The 19,523-nt window shown below is 45.4% G+C and overlaps 1 protein-coding gene across 1 annotated transcript; it reads right to left on the bottom strand.

Moving 5' to 3' along the window:
* Positions 1-11,249: 11,249 nt before the first annotated feature.
* mycn (MYCN proto-oncogene, bHLH transcription factor) lies at positions 11,250-14,825 on the bottom strand (the record flags this gene model as incomplete). Its single annotated transcript, XM_083898909.1, has 2 exons — positions 11,250-12,064; positions 14,159-14,825. The coding sequence occupies 2 exons, from the start codon at positions 14,823-14,825 to the stop codon at positions 11,250-11,252; spliced, it is 1,482 nt and encodes a 493-aa protein (XP_083755035.1).
* Positions 14,826-19,523: the final 4,698 nt, after the last annotated feature.

Consider the following 19,523-nt stretch of genomic DNA (forward strand, 5'->3'; position numbering starts at 1 on the left):
GTGGGGCGAGCTTTCATTGGTAATTAAAACCCTTTGTTTCACTGGGGGTCAACTTGCCAGCTCGCCCCCCCCCCCCCCCTTAACAACTGTAATAAGTGCAGGGAGAAGCAATCTAATAAGAGAGCGGTGATTTGCATCTGTGTGGAGCAGAAACAGGCTGATGGTGTTAAAAAAAAAAAAACGAGACTGGTGGTTCTGTCTGGAGCGCACTGATCCATCAGAGGGAATTGACATGCGCGCAGACAAGCCTGTAATGGACTGGTCATGGACCAGAGACCCGGGGCAGACAATACTCTCTCTGACAAAGGCGCGGAAAAATAATAATATGGCAGCATGTTCGCGGAGTCTGCATATGGAGGGATTAAAAATGGAATAAAGTGGCACATAATGGCTGTATTCATAGTAAATCACACACATGAGCGGGTCACAAAAAAAGAGCTACGTGTCTTTTATTGCCGTCGCGAAATTGACAGTGACACGTCGGTGGCTGTTACATTGTCTTTTACACGTTGGCCCATTGTTTAAAAATCCCCCTTCTAACAGGTCCAGATATGTCACCCACTAGCCTCCGTGTCTCTCCAGCTCACGGTCATGTGCAGATGAGCACCGCGATGATGACAGGAGGATATTGAAAGACGAGAGTAACCCTGCAGTTTTAAACCCCCCCGCGCTCTCCCTACGATTCATTAACCCGATTTCCTATGCGCTCTGTCCCACATGTGTCAGCGAGGCCCCTGCTGAGGATCCTGCCGTCCCAGTCCGTCCCAGTCCTCGTCCTCAGACCATGTCGCGCTGGTGCTCACTATTAAAAGTGACAGATAACTGTCGATGAGCGCGCACGGCGATAACTTTTTGACATGCTCTCTCTTTCGAGTCTCCTACCCTTGATAATTATCTCATATTTGAATGCTCATTTATGTACTTGTACTTCCTTTATATTTGATATTAACTAAAGGATATGATTTGGAAAGTAGACCTGTAGGTCTGTTGTTGTTACATAATTAGAAATCGCTCAGTATTTGGCAGTCTTGTATAAAGCACCTAAAAGGGATACTTGAGTTAAGTATTTTACGAGAAAATTACTTTGGTAGATGTTGAAATCACTTTTTTATAATATTACTTCAATAAAAGTCTTAAAGTATATGACATTTACTGTACTTAAGTACTGTACTTAAGTTAAAAAAGTGAGGAGTAAAGGCCACATTATACTTCTCCGACTGCGTAACCACAGAGAGCCTTCATAGTTCCACGTCGTGGTGCCGGATACGCACTACAATTTCCCGCCCGATCAGTAGGGGTCGCTACGCAAGGTTGATGTGCTTTTGGCTACAGTGAGCAATGGTGTCCGAGAGAGAAAGACTGTTGTTGTTGTTGTTGTTGTTGCAGCTGAATAACATAACACTCACCTAAAATAAATATTTTCTGTGTCCCGGAACGCAGTTTTAAGATCATTTGAGGCAAGAAATTAGCCATTTAGAGTTCAAACATGTGGTTTGTGTAATAAAATATGACATATTTATAGTTTGGCAGCGATGCTGTCGGCGGTGATCAGCGCTGCCTCTGTGGACGCTCAGTGCGCACAGTGGCGAGCACAGGGCAGTGTACCTCGGCCTGTCCTGAGGACCAATCGCAGCCCTTGCCGTCTCTGTTGTCCCTTGACGCAGTGACGGACACTTAAAAAATATTTTGTGCAGTCGGAGACGACGGAGAGGCTCTCCGGCGACGTAGAGGGGTCTCCATAATCTACGTAGAGCACTTTACGCAGGAGTATAAATTGGGTTTAAGGATTGCGCCATGGTGGCTCAGTGGTAGGGCGACTTGTCTTTCAACTGGACCTTGAGCAAGGCACTTAACCTAGTGTGTGAATGGGTGTGAAAGACGTGTGAATGGGTGACAACCGTAGTTGTAAAGCAGCTCATCAAGACTAGAAAAGCTCTATATAAACACAGACAATAATACTCACTCTTCTTCTTCTGATTTTATTTGGTAGTAACGGACAACAAAGAGAGTTAGAGGAAATGTAGTAGAGTAAAAGTAAAAGATGCTAGAAATACAAATAACAAAGTAAAGTACACATACGTGGATTTTGTTCTTAAGTACAGTAACAAAGTATTTGTACTTTGTCACATTACAACACTGGTAATTGGTCAAACTAAACACCTGTTATTCATAATAATACAATAATACTGCATATATTTAATTAAAATACTAAATTTCCATGTAGTTTTATAGTTTAAAGTCGAAAGTGAAAACAAGGAAGAGCATCAATGGAATGGATATGAATGGTGGACTGGGTTCATTAACGCTTATCCTAACTGTCGTGTTGTCCTAGGTGTGTTTCCTGTAACAGCTTCTGTCTTGCCTCGCCCTCGTCCGAGAATGAGGAGAACTCGTTTCTGAACTTTCACTTACGCTAACGAAAACAAATGCATGCTTAGAGTCGACTTAGAGTGGTGTGTGTGTGTGTCGTTTTCTTCGTTTTTGGGTGTGGTGGTGGCGGAGGAGGAGGCAGATTCTTGCTGAACAGGCACAATGTGTCTCAACCGCCTCCCGATACCTCCAGTACATCCTGCTCTCACCACCAGGCACAGGCCTTGTGCAAACCCCCTCAGGGGCATGCTAAGAGGGATTTGCTGTGTACACATGTCATCATGAGGCTTCAGTTGAACCTAAGAGCAGCAGCGGATGAATGAATGAATGAATGAATCCTAATGGAGTTTATTGCGATAATATACGTGTAAATGTTTGTTTCGTAGTGAAAACGTGCTCTGAAAGTGACAAACTGTGTGGAATAATACATTTTAGTTGATGTTAGGATCCCCTTTTTTTTCCTATTTTGGCCACCGTTACCCTTCCTTGTAAGCATTAAGGTGAAAGGTCAGACCTGTGCTGGCTCACCAACAATCAAAGACAGCACTGATTCAGCCCCCCAGTGGACGCCAAATGGCCATTTCATCAACTGTCACGACCCCGGGGGGAGCATCATCAGACACACACACAAAAATCAACAACAGGGGAAACTTTTGTGAAATACAAAAAAAATGGGACCTTTGTAGTGTGGCAATCTGAAAAATGTAGTCATCAAAAAACCCACTCAAACACACACAAATAACACATTGATTGGTGAGCGTAAAAAACCCACCGGGGAGTCTGGAAGGTCTGCTTGGGCCCGAGGTGACACCATTACTCCACGATTCACGCTCGATCAATACGTTTCGCCGCGGCACGGGACACTTTTCCGCAGCCAGTCATCCATCCATCCATTCATTCATTCATTCATTCATTCATTCAGCGAGTGCTGGAGGTGCATGCGCTGGATGGTTTAGTTTAGGCTAATTTGGTTTGCAGGCAGACAGTGTTTATTGGAGCAGAAAACCATTTGTTATCTGTTTCCTCTGGAGGAGCAGTCATGAATCAATCTTGGTACAAATGTACAAACACAGAAGCGCCCCGGTGATTACTCCAAATAAACACACACACTCAATGGGATAAGTACACACACACACACATGCACACATGCATAAACACACAGTTTGCACAGCTATTCTTCTCAGGACTCTGCGTTGACTTCCATTCGTCTTTAATCTGACCACAAATCAACCAGTTCAATGGTGTTCTGCCTCATTAGGGCCAGGTTTTGGTCTCCATGAGGACTACTGGTCCTGACGAGGTCCATTTTTTATGCCAGAGTAGGTCCTAAAGAGGTAACAAATACAAGTACGTTTGAGTCGCTTTAAGTGTGAATCCCAGTATTTACAGTATGCCAGTTTGTTTATAGCGACTAAAACATACGCTTCATCATGTAAAGGCCACCCATACATGCATCAACCCTCTGTATGGCTTTAATGAAATGCTGATGGTGATACTTATTGAAATCTTGAGCTATACTGTGTGTAGCATGTAGCTGAAAGATCACGGGTTCACGCTGGGTTACAAGCAGTTTTACAATGAAAATGACAACATGGCTGCGACTGAATCCACACTCTGACCTTTTACCTGCTTCACAGTTTGTACAGTGTTTGCCGCTGACTGTTGTACTGTACCTTAAAGGATTGGCTGCATTTGCATACGCACACACACACGAGCACAGATGTTCCACCCTGTCACTTGAGTTAAGCTGGGTTTATGCTTCATTGCGCCACACTTTTGATAATTTTCGCTTGAGAACAGTTGCGCAACTGTTTTACGATTTAACCAACCACACACTTTCCTCTAGCCAACTCTTCCTGATCAGTTTATCCTTCTGTTCTCTTGTATGTTTGTATCTATATGTGCTTATTTTGATGAAGTTGTTCACATACATGTGGAAAGTGTAATGCGATTCATAGTCCGATTGAGAAAGTGTTAAAAGTCTGATTTTAGTCTGACTAAACTCAAACTATTCTTAGTCGGACTTACAAATCTGGATAATGCGATTCATAGTCTGATTGAGAAAGTGTTAAAAGTCTGATTTTAGTCTGACTAAACTCAAACTATTCTTAGTTGGACTAACATACCTGAATGATGTGATTCATAGTTCGATTGAGAATTAAAAGTCTGATTTTAGTCTGACTAAACTCAAACTATTCTTAGTAGGACTAACATACCTGGATATTGTGATTCATAGTCTGATTGAGAATTAAAAGTCTGATTTTAGTCTGACTAAACTCAAACTATTCTTAGTCGGACTAACATACCTGGATAATGTGATTCATAGTCCGATTGAGAAAGTGTTAAAAGTCTGATTTTAGTCTGACTAAACTCAAACTATTCTTAGTCGGACTAACATACCTGGATATTGTGATTCATAGTCCGATTGAGAATTAAAAGTCTGATTTTAGTCTGACTAAACTCAAACTATTCTTAGTCGGACTAACATACCTGGATAATGCGATTCATAGTCCGATTGAGAAAGTGTTAAAAGTCTGATTTTAGTCTGACGAAAATCAAACTATTCTTAGTCGGACGTACATATCTGGATAATGCGATAATTCATAGTCCAATTACTCCAGCTTTTGTACACTTTGTCAAACCGGAGACGAACTTCGTTCTGCGTATGCACCAGAATTTCCTCCACGATCTTTGACCCAGAAGTAGAAGTAGGTGATGTATAAACTGCAGTTGTGTTTCCAGAACAGAAGTTATGAAACTTTAGAGAAACATGAGAACTACAGCACGATCCATCTCACTGGAAATTGATTTTCTTGGCAAGTTGTTGTCCGGTTGCCTGTCTTAGTCAGTCTATGTCCTTAGCTCTATTAAACTGTGTGTGTTAATGTACTGAGTGACAAGGTGTTTGGTCTGACAGATGGTCTGAAGATTCAACAGGTGTGTCACTCGACATATTTAAGAGCGTCGAGAGGGAATAAATCAGGCTTGACAGTTGGTTAAGTTGACCTGTTGATGATGTTCTTTATCATATTTCTCCATCTACACCAATTCTGTTGATTCCAAGTCAAATAGCACCACTTTTCTTGGAATACAGTGTACTTTAATGGTTTTGCAATCCATCACCGTGTTCTCTCTCTCTCTCTCTTTCTCCGCCTCTGCTCCCCATAAAACACTCGACTTGCATAATGTTTTGAAAAGTGCTGTATAAATTACTTAGTGACAGCTAAGTGTCTGTAAGCCGAAGGTGTGTAACATGGTGATTAATGCTCCTGTTGATATGCAAACAGTAAAACGTAGCAACCGACAGCCTTAACGGACGCTTGTGCTCTCAAACGCTGCTTTGCAAGTTTCAGCTTGGCCGTGGACAAGCTCGTGGTCGTTAAAAAAAACTGCGCGGGAGCTGACGGATGCGTTGCGAGGACGCTGAGCTGATTGAGCCTGAAGCTCGTCCTAAATGCTAAACTTATTTAAGAGCGCAGCGCTTGTGTCATCAATGCTCACGAAAACAAAGTCAGTGTGGACTGAGGATGTGGGACGAGAATGGACGTTAGTAGACTAATGACCTCTGAAGGGTAAACAGCACCAGGTGAATTTGTTTTTCTTTTCCTTCTCATTCTGTTCCCATCTCAACCATTGCCTCTCCAACTTTACTTTTTTTTTTATCTCTCTCTCTCTTCTTGTCTTTTGACTCACTACTTTTCTTTTTTTCGGTTCATTCTTTTCTAGGTGCAGTGCTGTGTTGTGCAGCCAAGGCTGTTTCTTCCTCTGAACATGCTCTTGAAAGGCTATTCATTGATTCTTCAATGAAACCCTATTACATTGTGTGTGTGTGTGTGTGTGTGTGTGTGTGTGTGTGTGTGTGTGTGTGTGTGTGTGTGTGTGTGTGTGTGTGTGTGTGTGTGTGTGTGTGTGTGTGTGTGTGTGTGTGTGTGTGTGTGTGTGTGTGTGTGTGTGTGTGTGTGTGTGAGAGAGAGAGGGAGGAAAAGAGAGATGAAGGAAGAAAATAAAAAGAGGGAAAGGTATTCCGGGGGCCGTGCTACAGTACCATCTGTATGCAAATCTCCTTACCCGACTTTGGTAAACTTTGATCAAACACTAAGGCCTCCCCTCTCATCCCCCCACCCCCCCCCCCTCGGCTGCCTCCCTGTCCACTGTGTTCTGCAATTACTGAAGCTCCACAGCTCTTTGTCAGGGCTACATGTCAGGAACTGTCCCACACACACACACACACACACACACACACACACACACACACACACACACACACACACACACACACACACACACACACACACACACACACACACACCAATTTGTACAGCTATCTTTTAAGGACCCTGTATTAATCGGCTCCTCAGAAATGAGGTTCTGCCTCTTCAGGACCAGGTTTTTGGTCGCCATGGGGGGGACTACTGGTCCTGACAAGGTTGGTTTTTTTCTGCCAGGGAAGGTCCTTAAAAGGCACCTGATACAAGTACACACACATGCACACAGACTCATTTGTACAACACTGTTTTAAGGACCTTGCATTGAGTGGTTCCTCAGAAATGAGGTTCTGCCTTTTTAGGACCAGGTTTTTGGTCTCCATGGTTGACTGGTCCTGACAAAGTTAGTGTTTATGCCAGGAAAAAGGTCCTTAAAGGGCACCTGGGGCAAGAACGCACACACACACACACAAATTTGTATAGCTATCCCCACATTAATCGGTTCCTCAGAAATGAGGTTCTGCCTTTTTAGAACCAGGTTTTTGGTCTCCATGGTGGACTGGTCCTAACAAGATTGGTGTTTATGCCAGGGAAGGTCCTTAAAAGGCACCTGGGACAAGAATATACACACACACACACACATCAATTTGTACAGCTATCCTTTATGAACCCTTCATTAATCGGCTCCTCAGAAATGAGGTTCTGCCTCTTCAGGACCATGTTTTGGGGCTCCATGGTGGACTGGTCCTGACAAGGTTGGTGTTTATGCCAGAAAAGGTCCTTAAAGGGCACACATTTTCTGTCCAGATACCCTTCGATACCCTCCTCGTAACTCTGCTTCTCTACCTACGACAACCACAGACACACACACACAGTTTCTGAGCACCTGCGACCACACTGACCCACACAACAGATGGTGACAGGCCCTACACACACACACACACACACACACACACTCACACACATAGCAGGCACTTGGCAAACAGAGCTCAGTGTGGAGCATGGGTGATGGGCATGCCTTTGTGCAGAGGTTGGGCACACTGCACGCACACTTGTGCCTGGACACACACACACACACAGCAGCCATTGTTTCCCCTCCATATGGAGAAGGTTAACATGTTGAATGCAGATCCGGTGTCCCAACAGGACAATGGACAATGTTGTGGCAAGTGTCGTCAATTAATGATGGCCTGCGCTGTGATGAAGATCTCAAAACAGACACCGAAAACACACAAAACATGGCACTTTGTCTCAGCTTTTTAACGTGTGTGTGTCCATCAGTGGGGTGTAAGCCCATTAGGGGCTGTGGTGTGTGTGTGTGTGTGTCTGGGCAGCAGTCGGTGGGCAGAAGGGATAATGGATAATAATCAGGGAAAAGCCACGGCCATATGTCTGTTTAACGTAGTCCATGGTTCCTCCCTGACTGTCCGCTCCCCCTCTAAAACAATTAGGCTTATGTCATACAGCAGATCCCGTGTGAGTGTGTGTTTCGCCAGTGTGTGTGTGTGTGTAGCGTTTTATGTTTGTTTAACACGGGGAGTGTGGGCAGGGGAAATGTGCCACTGGACACTGTTACAGTGTGTGTTCAAACATCACACACACACTCACGTGTGCGCAGTGCGTTGTGTTACTGTTTCTCATAGAAAGTCACAGTTGATCATACGTCTGCCTCTGCTGCCTGTCATATGTTGTTTTTATTCCCATTTTTCTCTCCGTTCCCATTTTTTTTGGGGGGTGACGGATGTTATTGTCCCTGAACTTGTTTTCATCCCCTATAACCAAGCAGGATAAGCCATTAGGCAGATGGTAAGGGGAGGTCCCACAGGGGGGGACATGCACACACACACACACACACACACACACACACACACACATGCACAGTAAGTGTGCACAAAGACACCAGACCATACCAGACCCCTGTTATGTAATCTACCAGTTCCACTCCCCCCTTAGCGAGAGGCTCAGTCCTGCGCTGTCTCGACTCTGAAACAAAGTCATCAGTCTTCATATAGGCCTGTCTCTTACACAGTGTACTGTACACATACCTCTGGATCGTTTAAGTCCTGCCTCTGTGGATAAAAGCGTAAAGATTTAAGAGTTTTATCCATCGTGCGGTCCAGTCGGGGGCGTCTGCTATGAATTACGTGTTGTTGTTGTTTTTTTTTACACGCTGCACAAGCTTGTTTAAGGGTTAAAGGATTAATCAAAGTCATCAACAAAGTGTATTTTTGTACGTGGCGTTAATTCTCCTCTCTGGCGAGCCCCTCCGTGCTGAATGGCTACTCAGACCGTGGCAACAGATTTCTCTTTCAACCGTCTCCAGAGAACGGATGGCCAGGCTCCTGAGTGGCACATATTTGGGCTAAGGCCCGGCACTGGAGTCACAGAGGGGAGGAGGTGGTGGAGGTGATGGGAGGAGGGAGGAGGGAGGAGGGAGGGAGGAGGGAGGGAGGGAGGGAGGAGGCCAGAGCCATGTGGCTGATGTTGGTAAACAGTATCCAGCCTTGTCCCTTTGGCATCGCGGCAGGCAGCGCACAACGCTGGAGATATCAGGCGCCCGGCCACACACAGACTGAGACAAAAGGTGGACACACATATAGACATTTGCATTCATGTGCACACACACACACACAGACACACACACACCGGGCAGAAATACACTGCAAGACTACTAACAGACAAATAAAAGACTCACTCTCAGTGTCTGCCACTCAGCAGCTGCTCCAGTTTCCATGGCAACGTCCTGAACAATGTGGTAGGAAGAGCTATGTTGGTGAGAGAGGAGATGTGTGTGTGTGTGTGTGTGTGTGTGTGTGTGTGTGTGTGTGTGTGTGTGTGTGTGTGTGTGTGTGTGTGTGTGTGTGTGTGTGTGTGTGTGTGTGTGTGTGTGTGTGTGTGTGTGTGTGTGTGTGTGTGTGTGTGCGCGTGTGTGCGCGTGTGTGTGTGCACTTGAAGTGTGTGGGTAGGTGTGTGTGGGCTGGTGTGAGAGGCTACAGAGGGGGAGGTAGCCTCAGGGTGCTGAAACAGAGAGGATACAGAAGACTCTCTCTCTCTTTATGTCTTTGTTAGGATGAGAAACAAATAAATAAAAAAGAAAAGAGAGGTTAGAGAGAGAGAGAGAGAGGCAGGTATGGAAGAGGCCAAAGGTGGCGTTTCACGGTGTCAACAAAGCATCCACAACAGGCAACAGCGGCGATGATTTTTGATGTCTATTTATTTTTCAAAATGAGGTATTTCAAAGTGCTATGAGTTGCAGCACTAAATGTACATTTTAAAAATGAACAAAACAAACATCTTATATCCGTTTACCCAGTTCTATGCACCCGATAGTTACAAATATAAACAAAGGAAAGGAAAAGAAAAGAGCAGGTACACGAGGATAGAACACATTTGCTGTACAAAAGAATTATTTGAGATAAAAAAGGGAAACAAACGACGAGATAAAGTGATATCTACTGAGAACTCATTTTCATACGAAAATATAAGTATCAAATTTAGTATGTATCAGGTTCACACTAAAAGCATAAAGGTGTGTAGAATTAGTAATATGATACAATACAAAGGAAAGAAGGAGAGAGAAGACAGAAAAAAAAAAAACAATATATTGTTATATTACAAAGTTTCATGACGCTCAAAAATCGAGGCCTTACAGTACTTTTTTAAAGGTATATAAACTTCCAGTCTAGTTATTGGCAGCTTCCTGACATGTATAAAAAAAAAAAAAAAAGGACAAAAAAATTGTATTACAAAACAAGGCAGATCTGAGTGTATTTTTTTGTCTGTACACTATTGTTATATACAAAAGTGTCGGCTAGCAAAGGTGCACAGTTATACATCCACTGACTTGGTTTGAGCACCAGTGTTGAGGAGTTTTAGAGACAGAGAAAAACCTGTAGTGGCTTTGTTTTTGTTTTGTGTGACCCAATAACGCCTCCGTTTGTCGTCGTCGTCGTCGTCGTCGTAGTCTCTTCAGTTTTCTTTTTTGCAGTGGTGAAGGCAAAAGTAAAAAAAAAACAAAAAAAATGTGCACTGCTTTCTTGTACGTGAAACTCTCCAAGCAAAGTGCCCTCGAAACACCCCCCCGCGTCCCTGTGGGAATCACCTGATTCCGGGCTGGTGTCACAGTGAGTACAAAAAAAATATATATATCAAAAAAACAACAACAAAAAAAACAAGGTACAAATAGAAATGATATATATATATAAAAAAAACAACAGAGGGAGTCCACTCTTCTTTCTCCCTCAATCTTTTCTCGTTCTATCTTTCCTCAATATGACTAGATTGGAAAAAAAAAAAAAAGTAAACCCTAAACATTCTTAATGTCAACAAATGTGCAAAAAAAGTGGCGGCAGTGAAAGTCCGAGCATCACCTCCAGCAAACCCCTCCCCCTCCTCCTCCTCCTCCTCCAGGCGTGTGCTGGCGTCTGAAGATAATAAACATCCTCTGAGATATTGTGTTTGTGTGCGCACATAATACAACAGATATGCAGGCCCCCCTTTTTGTTTGTGTGTGTGTCTGTGCTGAAGTGTTAAAGGCCTGTTTGTGTTTTGTGTGTTCCGGGTCTAAGTTGTCAGGCAAGACTTGAGTGGAGACGAGAGGGGTTCGTCCAGGGTTTTTACGTGAGTGTTTCTGCGTTGTGTTTTTGTTTTTTTCGATCGTTTTTTTTTTGTCTGTTAGCGAGTCCTCGCCTGCTCCAGCCTGCGCATCAGCTGCTGCCTGCGGGCCTGGAGCCTGTCCTTCTCCTGCTGGAGCCTCATCTCCTCCGTCTCCAGCGAGCTCACGTACTCCGTCGCCTTCTTCAGGATGAGCACCTTCGCCGCCTTCTCGTTGTGCGCCAGCTCGGGCACGTGGTCGCGCAGCGTCAGGAAGCTGGAGCGCAGGTCGTTGCGCCGCTGCCGCTCCAGGATGTTGTGGTTGCGCCGGCGCTCGCTGTCCTCCGAGTCGGAGCTGCCGCGCGGGCTGCTGTCGCCGCTGGTGCTGCGCTTGCTCCGCGTGCTGACCGCCGAGCCGCAGGACATGGAGGACGACGACGACGACAAGGAGGAGGACGACGAGGAGACGTTTCTGGTGGGAGGCCGCGACGTGTCCGACGTCTTCTGCTTCTTGGGAGGGGGCGCCGGGTCGTCGTCCGAGGCGTACGGCGACGGGGCTGCGTAGTTGTGCTGCTGCTGGTGGACCGAGCTCCTCTTCAGGATGAGCTCCTGAGGAGCTCGGCTGACGAAGCGGCTCACGACGCCGGACCCCGAGACGGCGCCTCCTCCTCTCGCGTCCTGACTCCTGGGGTGAACGGAGATGGTGACAGTGCCCGTCGCCATGGGGGACGCTTTGCTGCTGATGGTGGAGCGCCTCTTCTCTACTGTGACCACGTCGATCTCCTCCTCTTCCTCTTCGTCGTCCTCATCCTCATCCTCTTCCTCCTCCTCCTCCTCCTCGTCTTCCTCCTCCTCCTCTTCGTGTTCCTCTTCTGCTTCATCATCATCTTCCTCTTCTGGGAAAAGAAAACAGAAACAAGTGAGTGACTTAATCTACGCTCTGACACACAACTATTCCCGCTATGTCATCAATGTGTTCTAGCAGGTGACAGCAGGTATGCATGTGTGTGTGTGAGATCAAAAGAGAGTGTGTGTGAGAGTGGAGGGCGTTTGCTCGACGCCGTTTGCAGAAGCAGAAACCCCTTAATGCTTAGTGTCAGTCACTCCTCAACTCATCTACTGTGCAGGCGTTGACACGTCTCGTTTCACAGTGCTCTCAGCAGACAGGGCTGGATTTCTCCTTCTTTTCGAAAATCTCACCTAATCACCCTAAACGCTCTAGTCTGCAGATCCAGCCGTGACCCGTGACCTCGGATGAAGTTTGAGAAGAAACTGCATTAACCGCACGAGCGACTTATCATCCTCATCCTCATCCACTGGCGCCTTTTTAAAGACGATGAGGAAGTGGCCAATCGCGACGCAGCGACCGTGAGGCCGTGCTTTTTGTGATAATCACTCTCATTATCAGCTCCGGAGCATCTGAAGAGTGTCACAGCTGACAGTAACCCACTTCAGACAGCACACACACACACAAGCAGACAGAGAGAGAGACTGGTGCTGCCATCAAAACAAAGCCTGGCACAGCTGGGTGGATGTGGGGGGGGGCGTGTCTGGCTTTGCCACATGTGAGAGCTGGGATTTAGCAGTTTTTTGGCGTTTTCCCTCCCTAAATGGAACAGCTCATTTATTGGGGTTGGGGAGGAGGAGTATAAATAGAAGAAAGGACATAAAATTGCAGCCCAGGGGAAATAATAAAAAAAAAGTATTTGCTTGAAGCTAGGATTTAACTTCTTTTTTTTCTCTCTCTCTCTCGCTCTCTCTCTACAAGGACAATGAGTCCTCTTCTGTAAATCTGTGCAGCTGATTTCTGACTTTTATCTATGTAAACATACGCGACAAGGCCTTGAAAAGTCTGCGTCTCTGCGGTGTGTGCGTGTGTGTGTGTGTGTCGAGAGAGTCGAGGACTAATAACAACAACACTGGGGAGCGGCGGAAGTGCATTGGAGCGTCTCTCCGCGCGCGGGGATGGTGGGGCGGCAGGCGATCGGATCACCGCCCCATTTTAAGCCTCAGAGCTGGACCGGCGCCAGGGAGACAGCTGTCGCGATGGAAGCGCTTGTTCAAAAGCTGTCACCCCCCCCCCCCTTCCCCTCCCCTCCCTCCCTCCCTCCTAAAAGAAGCAGCCAGAGCCCTCCTCCTTCGCTCCCGTCCCTCTTTTCTTTCGCGCTGGAGGAGGAGGTGTTTGGCAAGGCTGGCTGAGTCTGCCCTCTGTGCCAAGCTGGAGGTCTTTGTACTACTGTTTCACAAGCGAAAACACGCTGATAAGGACTCGTGAGTGTTTGTTTAGAGAAGTCATGGGCAGTAATAGACGGGAGATGAAGTTCTGAGGGCGATTACATCCACACGGCACTCGTTTCCGAGTCTAAACGCACACGCACGGACGCTTTTCCTGCACTATTTCTGTGAAGACGTGACAGTTGTAATGTCTCCTCTTCTTTTAGTAATCACTTTGAACTCAGTGCAACAACTGGGGAATGTATTCCCTGTCTGTTTACGTACCAGTGTGTCATTAGCTGTGCGTAAATTGTCAATAAATCCGTGCGTAATGGACGCGCGCACACCACATACTTTACGTTATTGAACACCTTTGTATCTCCACCTATTCCTATTACCCCCTAGCCCTTGTGCAGTGTGTGTGTGCATGTGTGTGTGTGTTGTTGTCTTTTTGTTTGATGCCAACTGAGTCCAGTGAGGCACACAATTCCCCATTTTACTGCCATCTGCCGGATGAAGAGCCTGCTGATTACATAAACCCCCGTTCACTGTGTCACTACTCCACTGTTTATGTGTGTGAGGGTGGGGTGAGGGTGGGGGGTGCTTAATCCGATTCTGGACCAGTCATATGAACAAGCTCCAGCCACTGTCGGCTACAATAACAATACTACTACTACTACTAATAACAACAATAATAATAATAATGATAATGACGTCACTGTTTCCTTGAAAGACGTAAACAAAGGCTTTTTTTTGGCGCATCTTCAAGTTCTTACCTGAGTCACTGGATGTGTTCCCGTTGTTTGTCTGTGCGTTAACGGTCCCGGCTGAGTCTCTGCTGCAGCTTCCGCTGCTGCTGCTGCTGCCGCTGTTGCTCTTCTTGTTCACCGGGAAAGGAAACACAACCGCAGGGTCCACGCACTCTGACATGGAGCTGCTGCGGCTGCTGCAGCTGACCGTCTCCGGCGCCTTGACGCACGCGCTCCTGCCGCCCGCCGTGGCCGTGGAAATGGCTTTCCCGAGTTTCTCCGTGACCACACGCTCCAGCTTTTCCCTGGCAGAAAAGCCGCTCCACATACAGTCCTGGATAATGATGCTGTTGGGGTTAGTATCCAAAGCGGAGCCGAACAGGTCCCCATCGTAGGACGCGCCCCAGATATCATCCTCTGGCAGGAGCAGCAGCTCGGAAGCCCAGTCCAGTGGGTCACACAAGCCGAACCCCAGTGGGTCTGCTTCCGGGTCTGCACTCGCCGGCTCCCCCGGTAGCGCGGCTCGGCTCGGGGAGAGGGGCGGAGTGGGCAGCAACTCGAATTTCTTCCAGATGTCCTCCCCCGGTGGCGCAGAGTCGGGACCACAGAAGTAGAAGTCGTCCTCATCCGGGTAGAAACAAGGTTGTAAGGAGTCAAACTCCAAATCGGAGTTTTTACTTGTGATCGCCGGCATTTTTTTTATCCCTCAATCGTGAAACCTGGAGGTAAAAAAAAGGAACAAAAGATAGTTTGAGCAAAAGCGTCTCCTCCTGTGTCTCACACCTGAAAACTCAAAGCCCACACACACACACACACAGAGTCTGATCCACTAAATTCCTCACTCATTCTTCTGTGGAGGTTTTAAAACTACACAAATCTCACAGGACAATGTGCGTAAAATGTGACCGTGACGCACAAACTCTGCCAAGGCTTGGACCCAAAAAAAAAAAAAAAAATCCCATAAAATACATAAATAAATAAACAAATGACAACATTTTAATTCAATAGCAATTGTTTTGTTTTTTTAAGGTGGTAAAAAAAAATTAAATAATAAAAAAATAAATAATGACAAGTTTCCAAATAAGAGAGGAATCAGAGGATGCTCACCTCGTCCTGACTTGGGATGATAATGTGATGCGAACCAGTTTTGTTCTCTCGCAGTCTCGCGCAGTCAGTAATACAGACACCAGATTTGAAGCACTCATCTACGGCGCGAGCACACACAGTCCTCTGATACACATTGTGGCTGGCTGCAGTGTGTTATACTCCACTCTGTTCTGCGGGGAGGAAAACAGGCTCCGCCCTCAGCCACAGGCTGGGTGGTGGTGGTGGAGGGAGAGGGAGAGGGAGAAGGGAGGGAGAGAGAGGGGGTGTGTAGTTGCATGTTGGATGGGTTGGATGGTGCGACGCGGGACGAGACAGCCAGGCTGGCTGGGATCTTTCTTTCAAGGTGAATCGAGAAAAATAGCCAAAACACTGCAGTGAAAAAACAATAATAGAAGGGGACATGGAAAAGGCAGACAGACAGAAATGAGACAAAGGAATGAAACACATATATATATACACACACACACACATATATATACATATATATATCTATATATATATATATACATAGACACCCTTAGGCAAACTGTCGACCCCCCCTTTGTCTGTCCATCCCTCCATTGGGATGTCAAAGTCAAGATCAGCTATACACAACAGTTGCAGTTTGCAGTGACCCAGCCGGGAGCTGAGAGTGATTTAATGCCTTGCTCAAGGGCACTGCAGCAGGCTGCTGTTGCTGCTGTTGCTGGCCCCCAAGGGCTTGAACCGTCCAAGTGTTTGCACACCGACCACACCCCCCCCCCACAAATGAACACTCCAAACAAACAAGTGTTCATTTATTGAATAACAATACAACATTCATGTTTTTTGTTGTTGTTGTTGTTGTTGTGTTTGTGTATTTGAGAGAGTAATACGTTAGGTGTGACAACACTCAAGCCTCATTTAGTCTAATCAGATAATAATCCTAATTTAATAGCAATATATATGTGTAAAAATAAGGATGAGCGTAGAGCTACATCAGCGTCTTCTTGACACACTAGAGTGTCATTAATTTAAAACCATGTTAATGGTGTGTGTGTGTGTGTGTGTGTGTGTGTAGAGATATGTCCCTCCTGTAGAGAGCCCTGAATATCATTTTCTCTTTTGTCTGGGAGCCAAACAGCATCCCATAAAAGGCGCGCTGCGCCCTCACACGGACACACAGGGAACTGCAGCCGTCAGAGCGACCCAGACAGACAAAGACACACAATCAGAGGCGTGTTTTCGTTTCATCACACCCCCCCCCCCCCCACCTCTGAAATAAAAATTATTAATACATATGCGAGGGACAAAAATAACACATTTACCATGAGCTATATATAGAAGCAGCGTTGTTGTTTTTTTTGTTTTCTTTTATTATTATTATTATTATTATTGTTGTTTTGTTTTGTTTTTTTTCCCAGACAATAGACAGTGGTTGCAGCCAGTGCGCACGGGGCAGTTTCCAGCTGTCTCCGGAATAAGACAGGAATCGAGAGGAGCGTGTTACGTAACCGCAAGCCGTGGTTGTAGCCTGGAGTCATTCCCATTCCCTTTTTCTAATGACAGCTTAGGAGGAATGGCGCATCTGTAATTACGCACAGTGAAGGCACAGGCGCGCGCGCACACACATACAGAGTCTCTGATAGTGACTTATTCAGGAGGAAAACGTTTCGGTAAAATAAAAAATAAAAAATGGATTCCAGTCGAAACGACAGCTGTGAGCACAGAGAGAGAGAGAGAGAGAAATATGACAGTGTCCAGTTATTTCCAGACAAACGCTGGCACGTGATGAAACGGCACATTTAAGGCACATGTAGGATGTAGACAAGAGTGTTTTAATTTACTGGTTGGCACATGAAAGAGGCCACTTCCACCCAAAACATATAGAGTTTGTTAGTTTTTGTTTTTTTATGTGTGTTATTTGATGATTAGATGGTGGATCTGAGAGATATTTCCCATTCCCACAACAACAGAGGAAGTTGGCATTGGGGGAAAATAACAGCCCTACACTGTGTTTCTGTCAGTTAAAGCAAGTTTTATGAGTTAAAAATATGAAAAAAAACAAAAAAAAACAGGTCAAATTCAATCCAATTGTTTTAAATGTACTCTTCATTTGACCAAGTGCAACAATTTGGTGCAGAATAAATTACATTTAATTATAGTGACCAATTAAGTTATAGTAACAGTAAAATATAAGACATAACAAAGATTTCAAAAGCAAAAAATAGACCAAAATATCCCACGAAATATCACCTGTAATCTCTACATTCTTACTCTCTGCATCCTCTATTTTTTTTTATTATTCTGGATCAAGTTCACACAGCCAGTGAAAAGTGAGAATCTGCAGCTGTTTGGTCGTCCGAGTCGAGGAAGGCAGGGAGTTTCCTGGGACTTTCTGAACCAGCTCCCAGGAAACAGCACTGGGAGTCAGAAAACTCCCCACAGGCTCTCGTCCGTGGAGCTCGTGTTGTCAAAGCCGTGTTAAAGCTCTGACCCCCGTTTTCTCCCCGCCCGCTGTGAAACAGGACAGAGAGTGGGAGTGAGAACACAAGAGGAGAATGTTTTTGTTTGTGCTGCGTTTCGCTGATGTGAGGACAGGACAGGAAGCTGTTGTAGTGGTGGAGCTGCTGCTTGTTTTCTAAGCAGATGGATGTTGGGTTTGCTGAACACTTGGCGTACGGTGAAGTGATGAATGCAGCGTGCACACGTCGTTCGTTATGGTTATCGCTGATTTGTGTGTTCATGTCGAGTCGAACTCGTGCAAGAAAACACTCACGTTATGTAGATTCTCTGCAGCTTTTCAGAATCATTCAAATCCATTGAATGTTTTCATTTAAAAACAACAACAAAAAAAAAACACATGTATTATAATAATAATATTATACTAGAAAATCAATCAATCATGATCATGTTTTGTTTTTATTTATTATTCATTGATTTCAGTGATTTTCCACCCTCGCCTGATAAAATATAACAATTATAATACCAATAGATACACAAAACCAGGTAGAACCTTTTTATAAAGGTTCCACCTGGAACCATTTTGGAGGGTTCCACCAAGAACCCCTGAAAAACTCCTTATTCAGGAAAGGGGCTTTAAAGGGTTCTCTGGATCCAAATGGTTCTTACTGGAACCATTAGTGTTACCAAGAACCCTTGAAAAAACCTATCTCTGTAAGGGTCCTTCTACCTTATGGAAGGACCCTTTTGGAACCCTTATTTCTAAAGGCCATATTATACTTCTCCGACTGCGTATGCGTTATCCGTCTGCGTCACCACGGAGACGCCTCGAGCATTTATACTTCTGCGTCGTGGTGACGGACACTCGCTGCAATTTCCCGCCCGATCAGTAGGGGTCGCTGCGCAAGGTTGTTGTGCTTCTGGCTACAGTGAGCAATGGCGTCCGAGAAAGAAAGAGAGAGAAAGACTGTTGTTGTTGAAAAAGTGGCCGTTTCTCACTTTTCTGTGTCACGGAACGCAGTTTTAAGATAATTTGAGGCGAGACACTTAAAAAATATTTCGTGCAGACGGAGACTACGCAGAGGCTCTTCGACAGTCTCTGCGTCGACGCAGAGTCTCTACGTAGCCTACGCAGAGCACTTTATGCAGAAGTATAAATTGGGCTTAAGAGTGTATACAAGGTTCTGAGGTTCTACCTGGAACCATTTGCTTCTGAAAAACCCTTTCCCGAAGAAAGGTTTTTTCAAGGGTTCTTGGTAACACTAATGGTTCCTGTAAGAACCATTTTGATCCAGAGAACCCTTTAAAACCCCTTTCCAGAATAAACAGTTTTAAAAGGGTTGTTGGTGGAAGGTTCTACCTGGAGCCAAAAAGGTTTCTCCTATGAGGAAAAGCCGAAGAACCTTATATGGTTCTACTTAGCACTTTTATTTCTAAGAGTGTGGTGTACAAAAAATGCCAAATTTAAGACGTGTTGGTTTAGAAAGAATAACTGCCCATTCTTTCAGAATAAAATACCAAAGAAAATCATCTACGGGCCGGATCTCAGTTGCCGGCGGGCCAGTTTTGGTCCACGGGCCACCATTTGCTGCCCTTTTTGCTGTAGAGCGGAGAACAACAGTGGCTTCTTTGCGTGTTGTTTTTAGCACAGTAATGACACGCCCCCCGTCTCCCTCCCTCCCATTCACCGCTGCACTGGGACACGGATGGTTAAGCAATTAGGACAGTTTTGATAACAGATTCATAAGTCACTCTTGTGGATGTAGCGCCGGGAGAAAAAAAAAAAAGATGTTGTTTTTGTGTGTGTGAGTAAAAACCTGCTGTGATGCAGTGAAGGTCAAAGAGCAGTCACATCATATCATAC

Source organism: Microchirus variegatus (genome assembly GCF_963457635.1).
Source record: "Microchirus variegatus genome assembly, chromosome: 12".
Taxonomy (NCBI): Eukaryota; Metazoa; Chordata; class Actinopteri; order Pleuronectiformes; family Soleidae; genus Microchirus; species Microchirus variegatus.